This window comes from Schistocerca americana, chromosome 2 (assembly GCF_021461395.2).
Source record: "Schistocerca americana isolate TAMUIC-IGC-003095 chromosome 2, iqSchAmer2.1, whole genome shotgun sequence".
In the NCBI taxonomy this organism is placed as follows: domain Eukaryota; kingdom Metazoa; phylum Arthropoda; class Insecta; order Orthoptera; family Acrididae; genus Schistocerca; species Schistocerca americana.
In genome coordinates this window covers 944,957,952-944,983,694 of record NC_060120.1, presented here as the reverse complement: position 1 = coordinate 944,983,694, position 25,743 = coordinate 944,957,952, and the positions used below count along the sequence as shown (strand labels likewise).

At 39.8% G+C, this 25,743-nt stretch overlaps 1 protein-coding gene across 1 annotated transcript in view; it reads left to right on the top strand.

The window, feature by feature from the left end:
• LOC124596083 (AMME syndrome candidate gene 1 protein homolog) overlaps window positions 1–19,218 on the top strand; it is a 46,651-nt gene extending 27,433 nt beyond the window's left edge. The window contains exon 4 of the mRNA XM_047135072.1: window positions 15,779–19,218. Coding sequence (XP_046991028.1) covers window positions 15,779–15,945 — 167 coding nt within the window. The 3' untranslated portion in view covers window positions 15,946–19,218. The remainder of the gene's footprint in view (window positions 1–15,778) is intronic.
• Window positions 19,219–25,743: the final 6,525 nt, after the last annotated feature.

Genomic DNA, 25,743 nt, shown 5'->3' with positions numbered 1-25,743 from the left:
ATAACCAGGAAAGTTTTGCTATTCAGGCACCAAAATGTCATTTAATACTGTGACTTAACAATCTGAATTCACTATAACTGGACGACTGCTCTTGTCCTCGAGAAATTACAGGCTAGTTATTCCTCAAGCTGACTTCATAGCCCATACAGCAACTTTGGCAGATGAAGGGGTTTCTCGTGCTTCTGTTTAAAATTCGTTGCTCTGCAGTAGTGACGATTTTGCTTATTGACATGATTGTTCACATGAAAATGAGCCTTGTCAGAAAACAAGATATTGTTAAATGAAGGGCACTTAGTGACATCATTAACGCATTGCACCCTTTGCCTGACATCCTGAGGCTTTAATTCTTGCATCGATTGGGTTTTGTAAAGCTGCAGTTTAAGGTCATTTTGCAGAATTTGGTGCAGTGATGATCTATGCACATTTAAAAAACTTCCATGGTTATGAATGGAGAGGTTAGGGTCATCACGAACATACTCATTTACGCTCTCCATGGATTCACCTGTTCTTGATGGACTTGGACGCCCTGATTTAGGGCTGACCAGTGTTGAATCAGTTTCCTCAAATGTTTTGATCCATTTCTGGATCATTTGGAGCATAATTTACACAAAGCAATCCATGATCACTGCAAAATTTCCTCCATGCCACACTCACCGAATCACTGTTTTTTTGCAATTCTCGCTCACAGAACACATGGTCTGTTCCCAATAAGTGCTCCACATCGACTGAATTCATGCACAGAGAGCTCTTCAGACATAAACTTTCTTTTGAGACACCCTTTACATGTAGTGCCTGTTTTTTTTTTTTCAGACATCTATGAAAGAACAGACACCATTTTGATCCTGCAGCCATCATGGATCAAGACCCAAAGGGAATAATGATGTTCAGCTGCTAATGGACATTGGGACAGTGATTTACACCAATGGGTAAAGTTGAAAATTTATGCCAGACTGGTCTCCTGCTTGTGAGGCAGATGCTCTGACCACTGAGCCATCCAGACACATTGGTGTCTGGACTGCACGGACTATTCTATTATGCCTCCAGTCAGATGCAAATTCTCAATGTATCCACACGCTACTGACAAAATGCCCCTGTTCATTATCCTCATTAATCATGGTGTCTCGCTGATTCCAGTAAGAGTTCAAGTGAAGTGTTAATCTGCACTGAAGGGGCCAGTGGCCGGCATCACTTTAAATATATGTGTAGTGTCTGTTCTTTTGGACGTAATTAAGTTGAGGCTGGCTGATGATCCCTTCAGTGCAGATGCACACCATACACAGTCTCTTACAGGAATTGGTGAAACGCTGCTAGTAATGAGAATAATGGGCAGAGGCACTACATCATAGTGTGTGAATAAGCTGAGAATTTGTGTCTGATGGGAGACAAATGCTAAGGTAGTCTGTGCAGTTGTGATTATCGCTGTGTCCGGATAGCTTAGTGATCAGAGCATGTGCCTGGTGAGCAGAAGACCCAGGCTTGAATCCTGATCGGGCACAAATTTTCAGCTTTCCCCATTGATGTAAATCAGTGCTGACTAGCAGCTAAATGTCATTATTTGCTTTCTGTGAGGTAACTAACTTGATCAACTGACTAGGTACCGTCCTGTTCAGATTCAAAGTAGTGTGTGATGTCATCTTGCATTGCGAGCATGAAAAGTGATCATGGAAAACCCTTCATGAGAAGTCATGACAACTTGCTGTTAATGTCACAAAAATGAGAAAGGTGTGATAATGCTAACAGAATGTAACAGAAGGTTCAGGCAAATGCTGACAAACAAAAGCTAAGTCAGTGGTGTACAAATCGTGGAAGGAGGGACACTATGCCAGGTGGAACAGGATTCAAGTATCTGCCCCCAAAGCAGGACAAGTTAAATACACGCAATAACTATTTCTTTATTGATACAGATAAATGTGTTATTGGATAGTAATTTCTGTGATATTATGAACAATACAAAGAAACAGTCTCTGTGAAAACTTCACAGATTTTATTGCACAGAACTGGTTTCCCAGGCCAGCAAGGCACTGAGAAAAAACTGCTCAATCTACATCTACATTTATACTCCGCAAGCCACCCAACAGTGTGTGGCGGAGGGCACTTTACGCGCCACTGTCATTACCTCCCTTTTCTGTTCCAGTCGCGTATGGTTCGCGGGAGGAACGACTGTCTGAAAGCCTCCGTGCGCGCTCGAATCTCTCTAATTTTACATTCGTGATCTCCTCGGGAGGTATAAGTAGGAGGAAGCAATATATTCGATACCTCATCCAGAAATGCACCCTCTCGAAACCTGGCGAGCAAGCTACACCGCGATGCAGAGTGCCTCTCTTGCAGCGTCTGCCACTTGAGTTTGCTAAACATCTCTGTAACGCTATCACGCTTACCAAATAACCCTGTGACGAAATGTGCCGCTCTTCTTTGGATCTTCTCTATCTCCTCCGTCAACCCGATCTGGTACGGATCTCACACTGATGAGCAATACTCAAGTAAAGGTCGAACGAGTGTTTTGTAAGCCACCTCGTTTGTTGATGGACTACATTTTCTACGGACTCTTCCAATGAATCTCAACCTGGTACCCGCCTTACCAACAATTAATTTTATATGGTCATTCCATTTCAAATCATTCCACACGCATACTCCCAGATATTTTACAGAAGTAACTGCTATCAGTGTTTGCTCTGCTATCATATAATCATCCAATAAAGGATCCTTCTTTCTATGTATTCGCAATACATTACATTTGTCTATGTTAAGGGTCAGTTGTCACTCCCTGCACCAAGTGCGTATCTGCTGCAGATCGTCCTGCATTTCGCTACAATTTTCTAATGCTGCAACTTCTCTGTATACTACAGCATCATCCACGAAAAGCCGCATGGAACTTCCGACACTATCTACTAGGTCATTTATATATATTGTGAAAAGCAATGGTCCCATAACACTCCCCTGTGGCACGCCAGAGGTTACTTTAACGTCTGTAGACGTCTCTCCATTGATAACAACATGCTGTGTTCTGTTTGCTAAAAACTCTTCAATCCAGCCACACAGCTGATTGGGGGTTGTTTTGAGGAAGGAGACCAGACAGCGAGGTCATGAGTCTCATCGGATTGGGGAAGGAATTCGGCCGTGCCCTTTGAAAGGAACCATCCCGGCATTTGCCTGGAGCGATTTAGGGAAATCACGGAAAACCTAAATCAGGATGGCCGGACGCGGGATTGAACCGTCGTCCTCCCGATTGCGAGTCCAGTGTTTAACCCACACAGCTGGTCTGATATTCCGTAGGCTCTTACTTTGTTTGCTCGCGTATCATGTCGTTTTTGGAAACCCAAAATCTACTCTGTAGGAATCAACATGGATTCCGCAAACAGCGATCGTGTGAGACTCAACTCGCTTTATTTGTTCGAGACCCAGAAAATATTAGATACAGGCTCCCAGGTAGATGCTATTTTTCTTGACTTCCGCCTGCTGTGGGTTTGGTATTGTGCAGCATACAGATTTTACACATCATTGACTACTATTGAATATAAGGTCATGGCTGTAACTTTGGCTCCACTTAGTGTTGAATGATGCAGGTAGTTTTGCATCATGATTTAGAGTAAGATGATTCTTTTCTGTCCATTCTTGCACTGCTGCCCCAGTCTAACCTGTGACAACCCGCATATTTTTGTTATTAAAATTGATTTATTAAGTGTAAATACAGTGCAAGAAGGTTTGCAGTGGGGAGAGATGGTAAAATTAACTGTTCCTATACTAAGAATTTAAATATAATTTTTCTCCATAACTGCTGTGCATATAACCTGGACATTTGGATGGATAAAAATAGCTTTTTGGTGTTAGTAGTGGTGTATTCAGACAGCGAGATGCAGCCTGTTCATTTTTGGTCTGTGCATCTCACGGCTTCTGTGTGTCTTCTGTATGCACAATATGTGACATAGATATTTGTTTCATTGACCTTCTAGCACTTCTTTTTTAGATGTTTAAATTTCTTCATGTTAACTGAGATGATTGTTAACTGTGGCCATAGAACGGCTCAGTTGATGTTTCTGGTGTGAAAAGAGTGGCTGCCAGGTAATTTTGATTCATTGTTTGTTCACTGCCCAAGGTTTGCTTAATTGCTATTTTTATTTTGTCACTTGATTGCTACTTTTATTTTGTCCACTTGCCATAGCAGTCTTCGGGAAGGTTCGTTTCATATGCCCCAAGTATCAGTTAAATGGACATTTTGTAACCTGCCCCATGGAAGTTCTGACAGTAACCAGCAAATTATTTACATATGTATTGTGGACAATTGTGGAGATTGAGGTACATCCAAAACTTCTTAGAGATTTGATGATTTCCCCCTAAATAGAACATACAGAGTTCTAGTTGCAAAGTAGTTCTTGATAATTCACAAAGCTAGTCCAATATTCTGCAGCTTCTTTTATGTTCAAAAGGCAACAGTTCTGAGGTGCACTCCACCGTCATGTTAAAACTATTTGTCAACGTTGAGCTTTCATTAGCAGTAGTTGTTAAATTCAACTACCAAGCGTGGTACACATTCAGTAACAGAGTAAATTGTTCCTTCACTTAATGTAAGGAAAAGCATTCTTGATGAACCAGTATATCAGTATTTTGTGGATATTTTTATCGGCAATGAGTACTAAAGTTCTAAATTTTGTGCAAAGCCATATGCACTAGTAATCAAGCTTGACTTTCAAAAGTACGAAAGGGTTTTCCAGAGCCCTGTGTCATAAAATTGATGACACTCAAATTGTTTAATGAAGAAAATCTGTATAAACCTTATATTCAAGCTACAGTGGCAATACAAAAATATTTAACAGGGGTATACGTAGATATTAAAGTTGTTTTGTAAGGTCTTGGCATGTGCTGTGGTCATCTTTCTTCATGTTAAATGGCTGTCTTTTCGTGGTGTGTTCAGTTACCTCCATTGCTGTGGGCTCTTGGAACTTATTAACCACTATTCACAAATTGTCACCGTATACTTAAAGAAGACACCACAATTAACAAGATGGTGGTCAGAACAAAGCTTGTTTCAATTTAAGAGTCAATATGTGACCGGTTTTGAAGTCACCCATATGCATCCTTCTGTATGTGGACACTACTATCAGAAACTGTTGTGAGGATTTTGATCCAGTTTCCACTAACAGATACACTACCAACAAGGAAGGTTTTCGTATGTAATTTGTAAAGATTTCAAACAGTGGAAAATCCAGGATGGAATGTAACAATTATGAGAACGAAAGTTGCTACTCTCCACATAGCGGAGATGCTGAGTAGAAGATAGGCACAACATCAAGACTCTCACAATTAACGCTTTTGGCCATTAAGGCCTTCATCAACAGTAGACATACACACACCAAAAAAAGTTTTGCATCACCTCGGTTCCAAGAGTTCCAGAACCTGTACAGAAAATTGGAATAGAGATAAACATAAACATCATTTCTGCCCTTTTTATTATGTTATACCACCATATAGCGATGTTATACCACCATATAGCAAAACCTTCAGAGGTGGTGGTTCAGATTGCTGTACACACCAGTACCTCTAATACCCAGTAGCACGTCCTCTTGCATTGATGCACTTCTGTATTTGTTGTGACATACTATCCACAAGTTCATCAAGGCACTGTTAGTCCATGTTGTCCCACGCCTCAACGGCGATTCGGCGTAGATCCCTCAGAGTGGTAGGTGGGCCACTTCGTCCATAAGGACCCCTTTACAATCTATCCCAGGCATGTTCTATAGGGTTCATGTCTGGAGAACATGGTGGCTACTCTAGTCAAGCAATGTTTTCATCCTGAAGGAAGTCATTCACAAGATGTGCATGATGGGGGTGCGAATTGCCCTCCATGAAGATGAATGCCAAGCCAATATGCTGCCGATATGGTTGCACTATCGGTCGGAGGATGGCATTCATGTATTGTACAGCCGTCACGGCGCCTTCCATGACCACCAGCGGCATATGTCGGCCCCACATAATGCCACCCCAAAATAGTGGAGAACCTCCATCTTGCTGCGCTCGCTGGACAGTGTGTCTAAGGCATTCAGCCTGACCGGGTTGCCTCGAACCACGTCTCCGATGATTGTCTGGTTGAAGGCATACGCGACACTCATCGGTGAAGAAAACGTGATGCCAATCCTGAGCGGTCCATTCGGCATGTTGTTGGGCCCATCTGTACCGCACTGGATGGTGTCGTGGTTGGAAAGATGGACTTCGACATGGACGTCATGAGTGAAGTTGCGCATTATGCAGCCTATTGCGCATAGTTTGAGTCGTAACAAGAAGTCTTGTGGCTGCACGAAAAGCATTATTCAACATGATGGCGTTGCTGTCAGGGTTCTCAGAGCCATAATACATAGGTAGCAGTCGGCCACTGCAAGTAGTAGCCCTTGGGCAGCCTGAGTGAGGCATGTCATCAACAGCTCCTGTTTCTCTGTATCTCCTCCATGTCCAAACAACATCGCTTTGGTTCACTCTGAGACGCCAGGACACTTCCCTTGTTGAGAGCCCTTCCTGGCACAAAGCAACAATGCGGACTGTCTAGGCATGGTTGAACTACAGAGCCGTGTACCTCCTTCCTCTTGGAATGACTGGAACTGATCAGCTGTTGGCCCCCCACCTGTCTAATAGGTGTTGCTCATGCACGGTTCTCTACATCTTTGGACTATCCTCAGTCAACATGGAAGCTTTAATTGTGAGAGTCCTTATGCCTATCTGCGAATCAGCATCTCCGCTGTATGGTGTCAGCGTCTCCGCTGTATGGTGAGTAGCATCGTTCCTTCTCATAATTGTTACATTTGTAAATATTTTGTACGCATTGTCTGAATCATGATGAATTAAAGTTGTGTTGTGAGGAACATTACATCGCCATGTAGCGAACTGCCACCATACCTCGAGAGAGCAGAAGAGACCCAAGAGTGCAGCAAGCATGATTGGATCCACATCTGGTTTGGTGGTGTAGTAGTAGACAGGGTGTATACGACCTGGGACAACCGGAAGATCCGGGAAAAACCTGGGAATTTTTTCATCCGGGAGAAAACCGGGAAAAACCCGGTAATTTTTTAATATTCCGGGAATTTTTTGTTTAGTTTTCTGTTAAATTTTTGTAATTTTGACTGGTAAGAATCAATACTCTAACAAAGGATATTACTGTATCCCGCTACAGCAGAATAATACTGCAACAATAAAACGTGAATGAGGAAAAAAAAGAAAATAAAACATAAATTGCAAAGGAAATGTGCCATATACAACAACAAAATACAGTGCTCATGCAAGCGTTTGCCAGCAGCAAAATGTGTCAAAGGCTTTAGGAAGACTATGCAATGCTTCATAACAACAAATTGCCTCTGATGAGCGTGACGTCACAACTGTTTGCCTTAGATTTGTTTTAGCAGTTACAAGTGGGTTCATGCGCATGCGCAGTTGAGTGGCATTTGAGTAGAACCTTCTCCCTTTTCTGGCTACAGAAATGTGGCTGCTGCTGTGTAAGCAGTCGCCGCAAGCAGCTAGGTGCCAACTGGAAAAATTTTACTGCCGCGCGCAAGCTAGATTCACGCATGCGCAGCAGGCTCGGATCTATGAGGGAGGGGGTGCCAAATTCATATTCTTCAGGAGTAAAAACATAGTTTCACAAAGTGTCTTGCATCCAGCGCACGTTGGTCTATTGATTACTCTTTGAACACACACGATAAGTTGATTTCTGAATGAATCATAAGCTGCGTGGGGTAGCCGTGTGGTCTAGGGCGACTAGTTATGGTTTGCGCGGCTCCCTCCGTCGGAGGTTCGAATCCTCCCTCAGGCATGGGTGTATGTGTTGTCCTTAGCACAAGTTAGATTAAGTAGTGTGTAAGCCTAGGGACCAATGATATCAGCAGTTTGGTCCCATGGTAAAAAAAAAAAAAAAAATATCATAAGTTGATTTTCGAATTAGTGCACAGTTTATAAGATGTGTCTGTCAGGGGAATCCTCATCCCATCTAGAAATAAACTTTCCTGCAGTCAAAAGGGGACCGGGCTATACAAGCTGAGCGGAGTAAAGGCGAACGAGTGAACGCCAATCACTGTCTGATTATGTGGTTGATTGGGTTTGCGAATGATAAGCGTTGTTATAATTATTAGGGAAATCCATAGATACAGACTACCAGAGTGGAAATAAACGACTAACAGGAATAACAGGTAAGAAATATTACGCATTATCTTCTCGGTGTATCCAGGAAAATGAAATTTTGTCAGAAAAGTTTTGGCCAGATCACTACACAAGTAAGGGCCAGCTGTACAGCCCTGTCTAGCAGCTGCTTAAGTTATATTCTGGAAGTAGCGCGGAAAATGGTTTGTAGGAACATAACAACACCTAATCGGAGAATATTCAGGGATAACTAAACCTGTGATTGTGGCAGGGTTAGTGAAGTTAACTGGCGAATAAGTTTTGACAAAGGCAGGAATAGTTCCAGAATTAGTTATGACAAGATTGTTTGTTAGAATGAGGAAGGAGAAGAAACAGGGACATCACACAAATTAGGGAAGTATATGACGATTCCAAATTTATATTAAAATCTCATACTACTACTTTTCGATCTATCATGCTCGAGAAACTGGAGCATATGAATGAAATGTGAAACGATTTTCTAACATAAAGCTTTTTGCTTTTAGTAGGCCTAATAGGCATTTTATGTTGATTCTCGTGAATTATATTCTGATGTGTTATAAGAATGACCATTTGTGCCAAAACAGTCCCGTTTATTTGGCGTGTGTTACAATTTCTGCAGTGTTAGAAAGAACTGTTTTGTTTTATTTAGCAGACAGTGACAAAATAGATGTAATCAGTCCGAGAAACCACGCCAGTCTTGGGTCTGTTTGTATTAACAGCTTATGCAGTATTAGACAACGATATTTCGATTTTTCATGTAGCAAAACGTTTGACGAACTTTGATGAGATAATAGATTCTGTCGCAGAAAGGAAAGCACGCTGTGTAAAGCTGTAGCAAGATTAGAGGGAAAACAATGCTAGCAGCTAAGGATTGAAGAAGTGTGTACTGTATTGCTTGTTTCTTGTCTTTACTGGTTTTATGTATCCTATATTTAATTTTATGTCACCCAAAACAGCAAGTTATTAGCTAACAGGCAACAAAGAGTGCAAAATTTTCTGAAGAGTTCTTGTTCTCCCGATTACAAATAGTCCCATCCAGTATTAATTGCGAGGGTTTATATATAAAAAAAGGAGGGGCAGGATGTCAAACCGGGCGACTGGGGGCAGGAGAGGCACCATAGGACATTTTAATTTCCTCTGTCCTGAATATGGTTTGATGCCATCCAGTACGAAATATACACGTTTCAATCCCACGGAGCGAAATACAGTGACGTGCGATAGAAGAATGCTGTGTGAAGAGGGGTGGCACTGCACTCTGGCACACTTAAGAATAAATAACGTCTTACATTTCCTGGAACATATTTGTTTCATGTATCAGACATCTTCAGAAAGATGTGTGCTACAAAATGAACATAGTTTTGAAAATTCGATTTTTAAAATTTTTGACGTATCTCAAATGCTCAAGGGAGGGGGGAGGGGCGCGATTTCCACTTTTCTGACAGCTATGCATTAATCGCCTTGTAGAACAAAGAAGTTATTTTTGTCGATTTGCTAAAGAAATTTGGCTTTTATTAATCTTTTATGCTGAGGCAGTCAAATTGGCTAATTTCAACTGCTTGCTGCATTTCAAGGGCACGTTTTCATCTTCTAGCACATATGGCATTATGCCATAATAAAGAATCAAATGAGTTAATACAGTACTGGTACGCCAAGAAAATTTACATCCCGAAACCCACTCTGAAAAGCTTAATGTCAGGTCGAGGCCTACTTCATTGGGATCTGGACATATGAATGTGCTCTTTAAGTATGCACTTTAAATGTGCCATTTTAGTATGGTTCACGAAATTCCGATGCTCTTGGAGTATCCTCTGATGTCTTTTCTTTTGTAAGATATTTTAGTGTTTTACATGTACGAACATATGGGCTTCCTGCATCATAGCAGCTGCCAAAGTGTGGTGGCGCCTGTTATCTGGCGCTCTCTGACGACTACGGAAATGAACCTATTTCTAACAGGTCGCGGGAAAATATTGCGAATGGTGGTTTGAAAAGCATTACTTTCAAAGTAAATTTCCTTTTATGCAATTTGAACCATGTACGATGAATTTCTTAAATCACAGAGCGTTCAATGAAGAGCCATTTAGAAGTATTTCGAGCCTGGATCAGACGTTCATATCACGCAAAAAAATCAACATTATATGTGAAAGCTTAGTTTCTCTTGCAGCTTATTAACCTTAGAGACCAATATTATATGTGAAAGCTTTACTTTTCGTGTAGCAACACTATGTATATTAATTTAAAACATTAACTTTTCCTGTTTGTGTATCTGCACTACATAAGTGATGTTGCTATAGCTGACTACATCACGTGTCCTGTGGTCTGAATATCCGCTATCATCGGCTGGTGGGATCACGTGACATGAGCTATGACTGGCGCAAAGCGCATCGCAATCTCGATTACAATGGATCGGAAAGTAACATGCGGTGTTTGGTGGAATTCGAATTTATACTTTCGTAATACCAAAATGTGCAGCGTACATGTTGCTGCACATAAAGACATCTTTCAAAAAGGAGTTTTCTTCCCTGAGTTTCGTTTTCTAAAGTGCCGGGAAATTCCACGTCCGTGTATAAAAACAGAACCATTCAAAGGATTGATAAGTTTTACAGTTCCGAGGGGAAAATATACTGTCACTTAATAACATGGAAAAAATGTTTTCATCCAGGAGAAAGTGTATTTTTAACCAGGAAATCCGGGAATTTTTTTCCTTGTCCGCGTATACACCCTGAGTAGAGCATGTAGCTGGAAATTGAAATGTTGTGGATCAAACCTTGGCAGGATCACTTTCTTTTACTCTGCACTTTAACGTGGCATTTCTGTCTTAATGATGTGGAGCTTTGCCTTGGATTCCACGTTACATTGTGCCTACCTTTTTCACTGGTTGGGTAACGGGTTAGAGGCATGAGTCGCCTAAGGGACATCCAATTGATTGCAATTTGTTTGAGAACAGCTACATGGGGGAAAAACAATAAAAAATAAATAAAACATGAATAAAAACTTTCCTGAAAATCTACTTCAGTTTAGAATGCAGCTTTGCTCCATTAATACAGGGTGTTTGTAAATGAAATATGTGGTTTTAAAATTTAGCAATAAATTGATTTACTTCTTTATATGGGATAACCATGCAGAATGTGCAGTGATAACTGCACAAGTTTTTGATGTGTTAATCACAGTCTTGCAATATGTACACCCTTGGTCACACAACTCATATACATGGTAAACTATTTCTTCCTAGATGGCCTGCAGTGCGTCCTTCATCTGATAACACACTTCAGGGACACAGGTGTTGGCTGTACATAAACTCTGTCTTTCACAAACCTCTACAGAAAGAAAATGCAGGCTGTTAAATCCAGTGAATGGGGCAACCAGGAAGAAGGTTGTTGTCTGCCATTGCAGCATGTCCAATCCAGCTTTGATGAAGAACATGATAAAGATGCTCTCGTACATTCCTGTGAAAATGGGGCAGAACACTGTCCAGTTGCCAATGTAATCATCATCACTGATCTTCAGCTGGGGTTATAACGAGGTCACCAACATGTGTGGCAGTGAGTTACTCATCACTGTTCGTTGTTTGAAGAAGAGTCTCATGCAAAATGCCCAAAAAAAAGTTCACTTTTTGGAGAGTCACACTGATGCTCTATCATTGTATGTGATTTCTCACTGTGCCAGGTACAGACATTGTGTGTGTGTTCATCTTTCCATTTGTATCTTTCCACTTACATGGAAAGTTGATCCGCAGAAGATGAGTCTTCCTATAAAAATAGTGTCCTCCATATTTAACTGCAATTCTTAACGAAACTCACATCTTGTCACATTGTCAGCTGGCATAAGGGCCTGCACTAATCCCCCTTTGTACAGTTTAAAAACATACCTGCTTACGCAACACCTCCTCACTACAGTCTTTGGCATTGAAAAATATCTGGTTGATTCGCTATGTGACTTGCAAAGACTTCAATGAAATGCCTTGCACACTCTTTCGACATTAGCATCAGACAAACAAGGTCTACCAGGACCTTCCAGCTTCCACGAACTGTCTGTACCACCTATCTAAGTTATTTGTGTTTGGTGGATCTTTCCTAAACCCTGAATGAAGTTCACAGGGCACTGTAGCCAGAAATCTGAACCCCCAATGAATTAGCACAGGCCAAGACCCTACAAAACACTCTTAATACCTGCATGTACTTCTGTTAAATGTTTTTAATACCTGCATGTACTTCTGTTAAATGTTTTTGTACTGCCATTGTAGCCTGAAGATGGGATTTACACCTCAAAACATGTTGGTTTGTTAAATAATTTGAGTGTCTACAAATTTTGTGACTAGTAGCCGTATCTGTAAAACATTTTTGAAAGTTCGTTTTTCTCAAATGATTTCATTCTTGGGACTCATGAAGACATAGTCTTTGACGTGAATATTTGTGAATTATTACCCATGAATATTTGTTAATTATTACCCCCTACTTCATGTACAGTATTTTCAATAGTGGCTTACGTATCTGTTGCAGCATTTGTTCCAGAACAGAATGTGAACATATTGCTGCTGGATAGCCACTAAGCATTTGAAAAAACCACATTACTTCAAAATTTTCTGTTTGAGTTTGTTTTTATGTTACTTTGTGTGTTTGGCTTTTTTTTAAATTGTAAATAGGGAATCTGTTGTACCAAGAGACATAAGTCTTTGTTTTTGGATATATCATGCAAATTATTGGCTCATACTGTGGCCTACTGGGTCCTACTTACCTTTTTTTTTTTTTTTTTTTTTTTTTTTTACTGTTGACTGACTCCTTAATTGACCTTCAGATTCACATACAGTCATTTCATGTTAGGACATCGTACACAAAAATATTTTAAACATAAGTAATGCTAAAATATTGCAATTCTAAACTTTAGTGATATTACAGTATTTCATTTTTGGTGTGAGATAAAATAAATGTGTATGTTAAATATGCACCAAATAAGAAACCCACTTCCAGAAATTCATAAACATATGAGAGCAAATTCTCTTTGTAGTCTTTGCCTAGGAATCTCCTCCTTTTTTGCCATCTGGAAAACAGAGTTTTTGGGGAAATTGTGACGGGCACGCGCGCGCACACGCACACGCGCGCGCGCACACACACACACACACACACACACACACACACACACACACAAACACACTTTTGCGCACACCTTGCACCATGAGTCAACAGACTGGAATAGTTTTTCACGCATTTCCATTAACAGGAATAAACTAATTGGACTACTGAAATTTTAATGTATATGAAGCCCAAAAAAGCATAAATTCCAGTATTGAGAGACCCTATTATATCTGTTGTTACTGTCCTAGGAGGAGGTGTATTCCAGTATTGTGTGAATGTATAAGATGGCTTATGGAATAAACATTTCTTAATGAGGATGCCACAATACAAGACAAAAATACCACAGTTCACATTGCTAGTTTTACAAGCATAGATTGAAAAACACTGCTAATAAACTTGAACAGCTCCTCTAACTGACAGTCATGTGACTTGACCATTACTTAGTACTATAGATGCTCAACAGATGGGGCAGAGAATTTTCTGGTAATTAACTCTTATTTAGTTTCTTAATGGAACAATTGCAGCAGTGCATTCTAAATGGTACAGAGTTCCTCTGGAAACAATTCACAAGCCGTGTTCATCCATTCACTTTGTCATGAAATGAAAAATATCTTCTCCAAAAACTTTTTACATTTTCAAATATGATAGCATGCTGCACATTCAACATGTGATATATTCTGCTCCATCATTACATCACACTGGCTTCCAACCCCTGACTACATGGATCATATCAGTGTTAAAGACCTTGGCACAAAACCTACCTCAGCCGCGCACTTGATGCATGTCACCCCATCCCTGTTAATGGCATAACTTATCCCATCAGGAGGAGAACTACATATGGAAGCAGGCATGCCGTAAACCAACTCTGCTGAAACTGTTGCATGGCTTTTTATGTGAGCTGCTACTAACTGGTGATTCATCTGTTGAAAGGGCCGCAGCTAAGCTGGTAAAGGCTTTTCATTCCAGTTGAGCTCCTAGCTTTCAGAACGGTCAGTTTTCCCCTCCTACTCAGAGAGGAAAAAACTAAACAGCTCTGAAAGCTAGGAGTAGTTCTCCCTCTTGTAAACGTGGATATAAGCGGTACTGGAATTTTTCTAGCTGTAGGCAAGTAGTAGCCAGCTGTTCTACCTCATTGTAAGATTTTCACTGTTTTTTCTTGTTTTTATATGTATTTCTCCCTACATTTTCCATTATCACATCAATGGTATGTTTAATATTTTCACTTACACTGAAGTAAAAAATTGTGGCTATTTTTTTGAAACTCATTTTACATTTTAAAGACTGTTTGCTCATTTTAATAGGTGTGTGAAGTACCTCTCATGTTTTTTCATACAGTATGGCAGAGATCCTCTTTAGAATTTTCAGTTGCTACTGGAGACACAAGAGCTATATATTGTATTTTTGGTTCATGTGTCCTTTATATTACTGTATGCAGTTAATGTATCATTCTTCTTATGTCTGAAGCCTGTTATTACCATGCGTCCATTGCCCTAAGGTGCGCTACAGGTGCAAAGTGCTCCATATGCTGCCTCCAAAGCCAACCAGTGCACTTCATCACTGGCAAAACATGCTTCATTACGGCGAGTTCCACCTGTGAAACTAATCGTGTCATCAGCATGCCTGACCAATTGAGTCACTTACCTGAAATTTTTTGCATATTTTTACACCTACCTCCTGCTCTGGTTGTACTTGTCTGATAGATTTCTATCTCTGTTTTGACACTTAGCAACAAATCCAGGCATCCACTTTCCACAAGGTGAATTCTAAACAATGCAGAGGTTTAAAGCATATTTTTTTAAAAATCTTTCCAGAATAAAGATTTTACAAAATTGTGCGGAGAAATTATTGTTTAATTATATCTGTCTACTTTAGCTCTTATTTATTTGTATTTGGTTAGAAAGTGTGGTGTGGAGAGTGAAGGAACTATAATTACAATATGAATGATTAGTGTCACATTGCAGAGAAATCCAACATTAAAGATTACTACTCTGTAATTTCATGTTGCAAGTGTTACATTAGCAGATGGAGATGGGGCTAGAGAAAAGAGAGGAAGAAGTTTGATTTTCACCCTGATGTAGTATGCTGTGATTTTTATAATATAAAATAATGTGTACTACGTGAAAGCATTACATGTAAATTTTACTTTTTTCATTATTATGCTGTCTACCTTGGAACCTTAGTCTAGTTTCATTTTGTAATGTTATAAGTAGTTTTGTTTGTTTGTTTGAATGTTATCAAGACCATTAATAAGAAACACACACACACACACACACACACACACACACACCTAATTATATAAGGACTTTTTTTTTATTTTCAGCCTGTTGGTACACTCTATTTATTAATATTACAGTGGTTCAAAGAATTTGAGGCAATATTGTGGAAGTAATTTTCAGTAATTGTAGAAAGAGCCTCAACATGTCACTCTCAATCATAATTATATGTTAAGTGAAGATTTTCTTTTTTCTCTGAAATTTGTCTTACTAGGAAGTTGGTTAGTGACTGAAAGTGCTCTTGTCTTTCTGGATGTAATACATTGAATCCTACATTTAAACCGAAATATATTATTTTAGGTTGGGACCAGATCCAGACAATTGATTCTTTACTACGAAAAGGTGGCTACAAGGGTTCTGTGACTCCAGATATTAGAAGAAATATAAAACTCACACGTTACCAGAGCGAAAAGATATCTGTGAGCTATCAAGACTATCTCAACCATTGGCGCAATCGGCGGTGCTAGCAGATACTGTGGGGCCCTCCTGGCCCCAGCAGTGGTGCAGTGATGTGGACTGCTCCACCGCAGACTCTGAATCTACATCACTCACAGCAAACTGCCCCTTTGGTGTTGCCTCCTGCACCAATTTTGCATCCACAGTTTGCTGCCCCTCCACCACAGCCCTTTGTTCTCAGTAATCATCAGCAGCAGTTGTCGACAACTTCTGTGGTGCACTGGTGGGACCAACCTGGGCCATCAGCCCTTTATCATGATGCTCAGTCCACATCCAGCAGCTACAACCACAACCACCACCAAGTGAGAAAACGCAAGTGACGATAGCTGTTGTTAATTGTAAAGAAGCTGTGTTGTTAGTTCACAGTTCCGCCTTGTGCCTACAACCAGCCTTGCATTGAGAGCTTTTACCTGTGATGTTACTGGGTTTTTGAATTAGGTCTAAAACTGAAATGGCAGCTTTCACCGATAAATGCAAGTTGGATGATAATATTTGTTGCAGTGCGTGCAAAATCGTGTTACTGAAAGTTATCAGTGTCATAATTTTCCCCTCATGATCTCAGCGAGTGGACATAGTAGATCTGTAATACTACTGAGAAACATTTGGTGACAAACTTAGTAACGTGACAGTGACTTACGTCAGTACAGTGTTATTGTGTTTTTACAGATATATCTATATGTATATGTATACAGGTATACAAATATATACAAAGCTGTATAAAGCGGCCTTAGAAACAGATGAATATTAAATTTGCCTACGGTACTTCAAGGTATGTTGAAAGTGTGCTAAATCATGTGATATGAGCAAACGTGTCCATTTGAGTGAATTAGCATTATTTGAAATACCCGTACTCACTGCCATTTATTCGTCTGCAAATGGTGAATGTTAAAAATGAGTGTATGAAAAAAAAAAATGAAAACATGGTGGCAGATTGTTCCTTGTGATCTCCTCATAGTGATCGCTTTTGTCAGAAATTTCGTTTGTGTACGACTGTCCATTTTTATAGAAGTGGTACTATTTCGGATATCTTGCTGAATATTGGAACTTCATTAGCAAAGAAAATGTTGCTAGGTAACTCAAAATAACTTATTTTCAAGGAAAAAAATCGAAATGTAAAGATCAGCTTACACCATGTTATATGCTCAGGAATAAGTACTGTTTACACGACAAAATGAGGAAAGTGTAGTTTATGGAACTATGTGTAATGTTTTCCATATCTAAATGTCAAACATTTGTAAAATTTTTGTTAGTGTTGATATTTTTGTGACTTTTTTGCCAGATAATTTAAGAGGAATGAGCCTGTTTTTAGCTATACTATATGAGAAACTTAGTGGAAGAATGATTACTGTTTACAAAGGACTTTTGATTCTGATGAATTACATTGTGCTTGTGGATAGACTATTCTTTTCAGGTGTTACTTACTTGTTAATCAGGAATTTGTCTTCTTTCAGGCCATTACTTTGTAATGGGGAGTATGAGAGATGAAACTAATACAACATTTTTTCTTCATTGTGGAAAATAATTTTTTTATGTAGTTTCAGGATTTATTTAAGTGATGATGAGCTTCAGACTTTTGGAAGCATCTTCTTGTAATCAGTACTGCAGTACCAAACAAATTAAGAATAGTTAATATATAGTTATATATCAGCCGTTCAACAGTTGTATTATGTTAAATTTACTGACTCGCCAACTATTTCATTGTTTCTGCTGTAAAATGACAATTCTATTAAAAGTAGTTGTAGTGTATCAGTATGCCTACTCTTAATATAGTTATAGTTTTATATTATCCCTGTTCTCAGAGATCTTACCATCACTAGTAAAAACTTGGTATAGATAAATACATTCAATTTGCATTTTACATAAAGTAGGGGCTTGTTCACTTTCATTCAGTAACGGTTTTCTTCTTTTTTTGCAGTGTATACGTGTATATGCCACTATGTGTGTGTTGTTTGTTATTACCTATAAGATGTAAATGGAAATAGTAAAATCAAGTAATAATATACTGACATTTATGAGATGCTTACTGTAACTAAACTAACATTATTTTCCATGATTTTTTGTGCATACCTTATTGTGGTACTGCAGTATTCAAGTAAAGATCTCGAAAGAGGTGTGTTTTATATGCGTAATTATTTTTGTTGAATTAATCTAAAGCACTTCTACAAAGTCACACTTAATTGGAAACATCTGTTAACTGTGATCCTCACGATTTGTGTGAACACTAATGCAAGAAGCAACAAAACAAACTTAAAAGTGTGAAAATTTGTGGAATGTGCCTGTGTTGCTCTTTTTTAAATGTTTTAGTATGTGTATTGAAGAGACATTGCTCTGACCATCGGAAAGGTAATATGAGAAAATACCATATAAATGCTGAGGAAGACCACTAGTAAGAAATGTTGCCAGACATGCTTGTTTTGCAGTTTGTCAGTTTTTGACTTAAGCTTATGGTTAAAGAATGATAAATATTGTCATATGCTAGGTGCTGTTTTCACTTAAATTGTTCTGGCCTACAGTGGATTCCAGGAACTGTGTGTCACCTGAATAATTGTTTGAAACAATATGTAATCACAGGACTAGGATGAATGCCCTGTAAGTTAGAGTGAATGTGGAAGCATAAATATGTTAAACTGTGTTGTTACAGTCTGTTTTCAATAGGTTGTTGAACATTGGTTTTCTTAAAATTTTTGTAAGTTTTGCTTAGGTGGAGCTGTCATGTTAGACATTTTCCAGTAATGTAGCTCTGCATTAATAGAATTTGTTTATATTGGTGTGTTTTGATAGAATGCCATGTTTTTCCTTATGGTACATGTGTGTATTGTTGTTTTTTAAGGAAAGAAACTTAAAAACAGTGCTTCAGTTGTTACAGAAATAAACTGTATTTAAAGATACATGTGCATTAAATGTTTCAAAATTAGTTAAATTTGCAGTAGATGTCACATTTTACATGTTTCATATTTCTGAACTGTGTGTAATACATATTGAGTATTACATATTCTGAATCTAAATAAAACTGTTTTGAGTGTAAACAAAGCAACAAATGTGAAATTTTAACATTACTTAAAATAGCCCATAATGGTTTGCTGTTTGCAAAAAAAAGCATTGATATTTATTTTAACAGCAAACTGTTTATGTTCTTCAAGCATTGCCTCAAATAGGTATTAGTGTTTGTATTGTGAAACTGAGATGAAAGTAATCAGTCTGAAATTAGAATGTTTTGTACTGTTACAAAGCACATTTAATGCTACCAACACTATTTTGGAAATAAAAGATGATAGTAGTATTGATGTATGCATATTAATTGTACTGTCACTACTGTTTGTGTATGTTTCTGAGGGCTGCAAGATTACAGCAAAACACACACACACACACACACACACACACACACACACACACACACACCAAAAACTGCTGATGACAACAGTGTTGCAGAAAATTTGTTTGCTTTTAGTATGGTAAATGTTTTATATTCTTGTTAAAGGATTGTATATTCATAATTGTAGGTATTCATACCATTTTTGTTCTATGAGTAAATTACACAAGTGGTCAAGCAGTTATTACTTTCCTAAAACCACACAGTTTGCATACATTGGAACTGAATTCCATCATAATTGATACAAATTTCTCTGTAACATTATTACTTGTCAGAGGCTGCCCCAACACAGATAAAATATTTTCTAAGTATACAGAATATGAATCCTGTGAGTGAGTAATCTTCCTGGTGTAAATGAGGAAAAAACATTAATTTACTCCTTTTTTTTCCTTAGACTAGACACATACAAGTTTCCTACTGGAATGCAGATATTACTGCATTTTCATAACCTGATTATCTGTTATATTTTCACAAAATTTGACGTTCTGTCCCCATCTCTATTTTTTAATCTAACAAACAATATTGTGTTAGCAAAAAATGCATGTGGGTATAAATTCAATTTTATTAGTGTAAAGGAAAAGATAGAAAAGTTAGAAAAAGTAACCTACACTGCCAGATAATACTCTCAATTATACTTTTTGTTGAGTTGTTGGAGGATAGTCACAAAGGTGTAATTATCACCTCAAAGAAAAAATTAAGTTAAGGAATTAATATGTTATTTGACTGCAGTCCTGCTGCTCTTTAAAGGAGCCACAACGAAACAGTGCAACCAGTTGATAATGAATTATTTATGTGAATTTATTTTGATAAAGTGGAAATGTTGCAAGTGTGTAATGCCAGTCTAGGCAGCTATAGAAGTCGTCTGGATTGGCTTGGCACAGCTGCAACATTGCTGTTGTTCTATAAAACAAATTACCATGTATACTCCACTTTATCAGCGAGTTGCATCATTTTGTTTTGGCTCCTTTAACAGCATACTACACTATGCGATGTGAGAATTCCAATGAGTAGCAGGACTGCAGACATGTTGTACAATCAAACAACATATAATTCCATAACTTCATTTTTTGAGATTGCAGTTAAAACTTCATGACTACCCCTTGTTCAACTCGTACTCAGAGTAACTCATATTCCAACTATGCCACTATTGAAATGTTCTCTAAAGGGGGATGAAGTTTGGTCAACACATCCACCTACCACCTTATATATTTACTGTAGTGTGTGGTTCAGTGTTAAAGCTTAGAGCAAGCTTTGATCACTTTCTGTGGGAAAGAGGAGAAGGAACTATTCACAAGCAAGCCAATATGGAGAAATGCAAATGATATAAAAATGAAGACCAAACTAGAGACTTATGACTATTAAGTGGAGAGCAATTTGCTTGGAAACACCTTTCAATACAAATGATTATCAGATTAGTTTCTCACTGACTGCATAGGTTTCAGATATTGATCGAATTATTTCAAACAGGTGATGAAAGTGCAGCTCTAGTAACTTTGGAACTGAAATTGAGAATGGATTTACATTGATAGGAATGCCAAGTTAATCTGTACCGTTTGGACTGAAGAATTGCCCTCTTGCAGGCCTCGGAATCTTGTGTTCATGCAAGTTTGAGTATATGGTGTGAGAGGACTCACTGTTCTCCCTTTATTTCCACTCAAAAGGTAAAACAGAAAACAAGATTTTTGGTACATTTATCACCTCTCTTCTAATAAATGGGAAGGTACACAATGCATTATGCTCGCTACATTATCTCAGAATTACCTGCCTGCCTTGAACAAGGTGCATATAAATACAGTTCACAATGGGGAGCAGATTATACTGGTCTGGTTGTCTTGACTAGCAACATGATAAACTGGAAGCCACTGTAGTCAGAGCCAGTGTTAGCTGATTCCTGACAGCTGGCAGCACTGTTGCCAGCTTTCAGCTTTAAAGTGCAAACAGCTGCAGGTGGAAAAGTAGCCTTCTATACAGCTCTGGCAACATTGAGGCATTGCTGTAGATATGTTTACAGAAACAAAGTAAGTTATTCATTGAGGGAGGCACATGAAGCTGCTGTGCCCAGCCCTCTGCAGCTGTCAGATAATCTTATCCAAACTGAGCTATAGGAGTGTTAAAAGTGACAGAGAACTTAATGCACACTCGCTATAAAATTCTTCTCATTTTACCAACCAAGCATAAATTTAGCACAACAACATACTGAAAATGTAAATTCAGAACCATGGAAAACAATAAAATATTACTGCATAAGAAATGTGAGAGGCATAACATTTAAGACCCACACAATGACAGTTCAGAAACCAATACTGGTCAGTCAACCCACAAAATAAATAAATAAATTACAAATCCTTAGTTGAAGATTTGTTTAATACAAATTGCAATTTGACTATGGGTATTCATTGTGCACCACCTCACAAATGGGGGGGGAACAATTTTACTGTCAGAAACAGGTGTTTGATAAAACCCAGTCAACACACAAAGTTACACAAATTGTCTTCTTGACGAAGACTAGTTTGCTGATCTGTGATTGCCATGCGCCTGATATCCATTCACCTAAGATTTTATTAACCTGTCTCCCACTCGCAAAATACCATCTGCATCAACAAATAGTTATAAATCCTTTAATTTGCTGTTATTTTGTGCACAGGACTTGGTCTTCAACAAAGAAATGTCAATTCCATGCTCACTACGTTGAATAGTGCCAAGACCCTTTGCACTTTTGACATTCTTGTGGGATGAGTGGCCTAGTTGTCCTGCCTGTTGCAGTCTTGTGTTATTAACAACCTCAGTGCCTAGGCCAACACACTATACTTTAACGATAGGTATTTACACAGCAAATTCATCATCAAGATTAATAACTGACAACAAGCATACTTGTACAGACCCTTGTGGTGCACCTTCTACACGTAGCGAAAGACAGGTTCTGCAGTCCAGGCCCCAGTTGGACAGCTATGGTGGGCCAAAACATTACTGATGAAGTGACATCAAATGTGCCAGATTGAGACCATGTGATAGGTAATCAGCAGGATAGTCTTCTGATTTGAAAAGTCAATTTGGGAACTCAACTCACTCCCCAGTTTGAGACACTGTTGGCAATAAAGGTTTTCCATTGATTAGTACATTACACCCATCAGAAAACTCGTATGGAATCCTCACAAATGAATATCGATGTTGTCTCATGACTGAGATGAGCTAAAAGCAGAATACTGCACAATTCCAATTTGCTTGACACAAGGTACACAAGCTTTGGCTGCAGACAATGAGACTGCAACAGCCTAATGTACACACCATATGCAGACTATGAAGTATAACAAAAACCAGTTTAATGCGTAGGGGTAGTTAGTGGCTTGTAGGGAAGCAGCAGGTTTGCTGAATAGGACTGGGGGAGAGAGCAGTGGTGGGGTGCAATGGGGTAGGCATGTGCCGGTGGAGTGAGGAAGGGGATGACAGGACAGGAATGTGAAACTGTTGGGTGGAGAGTACAGGGACATGTGTTAATGGAGTTTGAGCCCAGAAGGGTTGCAGGGGTACCTCCCATCTGCATAACTCAGAAAGGCTGGTCATTGAGGGAAGGATCCGGACCACCCAGGTTGTAAAGCAGCCATCGAAATCAAGAACGTTATGTTCAGCTGCATGTTGTCCCCTGGATGGTCAACTTTGTTCTTGGCCACATTTTGGTGGTGGCCTTTCATTCTGGTAGACAGCTTGTTGCTTGTCATACCAACATCTGTGACTCTCGGAACCCTCCTGGCCTCAATATCTGTTAATCCACTGTCCCCACACCCTCCACCCAGCAGTTTCCCCTGCACCTGCCCTGTCACCCCATTCCAAACCATGTCACCTTCATCAGGCACTGCACCCCACCAGCTCTGGTACCTGTGAATTACTTGCTTAGACCATGCACCTGCTGTCCCACATTCCTAGCCAGAAAATCTACTGCCTCCTTCCATGCCACTAGGTACCCACCTCCAACCCCTCTTCCTGCCTCCAGCTTCTTTCCCCCTCCACCCATCCTGCATAGCCGCCATCCCACCCTAGTCCACCTGCCAAAATGCAATCCTGGGCTTGTGTACTGAGCTTGTGCCTGTCGACAGCTCACTGCTTCTGCCATTCAATGTGTGGTCTCCTTTACTCCTAAATTATTTACATTCTGCTAGAACTTTTCTAAGTATTTGTACAGCCTAGTGACTCTCCTACATCCTAAACCTCAAGCTGTTTATCCTTTGTTACTGTCTTGTAATTTACATCTACTTTGTCTCTCCTATGTTGTCCTCCTACATCATTTCCTTCCCTTTCCCTGTTGCATTTGTCATGCATGTGCTTTCACCGGCCCTGACTAGCATACTCATACTTGACTTTGTGACACCCTGTACTAACGATCATGGCTGTTTTAACTGTATCGCACCCTGTTCTACAAACCACCACTCCACAGGATCACAGTTAGTACACTCCTAGCAACTAAGCACTATATTTCATTCCAAATCCACCCACTCCTCCTCACACATTGCTCCCATCTTTCCTTTCCTGTGCATGAATATAGCTTACTAGCGATCATATATCCTTATGTCACAGAATTATCCCTTTCAGTCCGCAAACTCATGCCTTGTTAGCCAGTTACCCAGTTCTCCTACAACCACCTAATGCTTTCGTTAGTCCATTTCCTGTGTCACTGCTCATTTTCCTAGCAGCATCCCAACCCAAATGGACCCCTGTTCCACCTATTTTCATCATTTCAGAGAAGGATCCCTGTCCTTAGTTAAAACTCAGTCCTACATCCTGTTCCTGAAATGCTGCCTAAGTAATGGCATCCCCTCCATTGGTGTAACCATAAAAATTCCCTTTTCTGGATCCCACCCCTCCTTTCACAATGACCTTCGTCTTTCCAAATTCCACCTATTGTATCCCTCATAAACCTGGTACTGCAGAAGCACATCTCCATCGCACAAGCATACCAAATCACCTCAGCTCCCTAAGATTTGTTACTATGCAATCCTAACTCCATACACCACACTTCCAAAACTGAAACCCCCGCCCTCCAACACCTGGAGGAGCATTCCACACCCCACCTCCACATGTTATCCAACTTTTTGACATCCTGCTCCTTCTCCTACCTACAAGCACCACTGTCCATCAACTACTATCCTACCCACAAGAATACACTTACGAACCCCTCAGAGCACCCAGACCATGACTAACTGACCTTTTCAATTTGACACATCCTCCAAAACTCCCTCTCAACACTCCATGAAATCCAGAAACCAAACAAACATAAAACACTGTTGTTGTTCTTTACACCAAATACCTCAGCTCTACAGAAGTTTCGGTCCTATCCAAATTTATCACCCTCAGCCCCTACACCCAAGTTTAACAATGTTAGACTTGCCAAAGACCTACTCTATTCCTTCCAATCTGTATGTTGAAAATACATTTTTGCTACAAATCCTGCCACTCAAACTCAATATAATCCCAACATTGAACCTTGCCTCTTTGAGTTCATCTCACCATCCGTGTGTGCCTATCTGATCTAACCATCCCCTGGTCACCTTTAAGGTATTCCTTACCTCCAACACAGCTTCACCATCCTCCCTCCATATCCCTTCTGAAGGACACTAACCTTTAGCAGAAGAAAGGACAGTCATACATAGTCTCAAAAACAGATCCTGATCTAATCATCCTCCCTGCAGAGTAAGGCTCCACCACTGTCGGGGCGAGTTGCAGTGACTATTTGACAGAAAGCCTCCGCCAACTGTCTGACTTCCCCACCTGTGAACTCTGCCATAGTGATCCCATCCCAGATGTCCAACATAACCTCAGTTCCCTACTGAAATCCTTAGGCCCATCCCAGAACCTCTCCACTAAGCCGGTCTCGCTCTGTACCCTAACAACACCCCACACACTCAGCTTCAATATGCTCCCTAAAATCCACAAACTCAACAACCCTGTATACCTCACTAAACTGGTTATTGTGTCCTACTGCTCTTGTTGACCAATGCTTCCAACCAATTGCCCGAAACCCAGCCTCGCACATGAAAGACGTTACCTATGTCCTTCATTAACTCTCTACCACCCCACCCATTAATCTCCCGGATCTCTGTGTGTCACTGTTGATGCCAGGTCCCTATATACCATCTCACATGCCCACGGCCTTGTTGCTATCAAACACTACTTGCCCCAATGTCCTTCAAACTCCAAACCCATTGTCTCATTCTTCATATACTTTGATAATTATATTCTGACGCACAACTGCTGCTCCTATGAGAAAACGGTATATAAGCACAGCCATAGGAACTGTCATGGCACTCTCCTATGCCGACCTTTTTGTTGGCCAATTAGAGGAAGTCTTCATAGCCTCCCAAAACCTTGTCTGGTTCAGGTTCATCGATAATATCTTCATGATCCGGACTCGAGCCCAAGCTGCCCTCTCCTCATTCCTTCACAACCT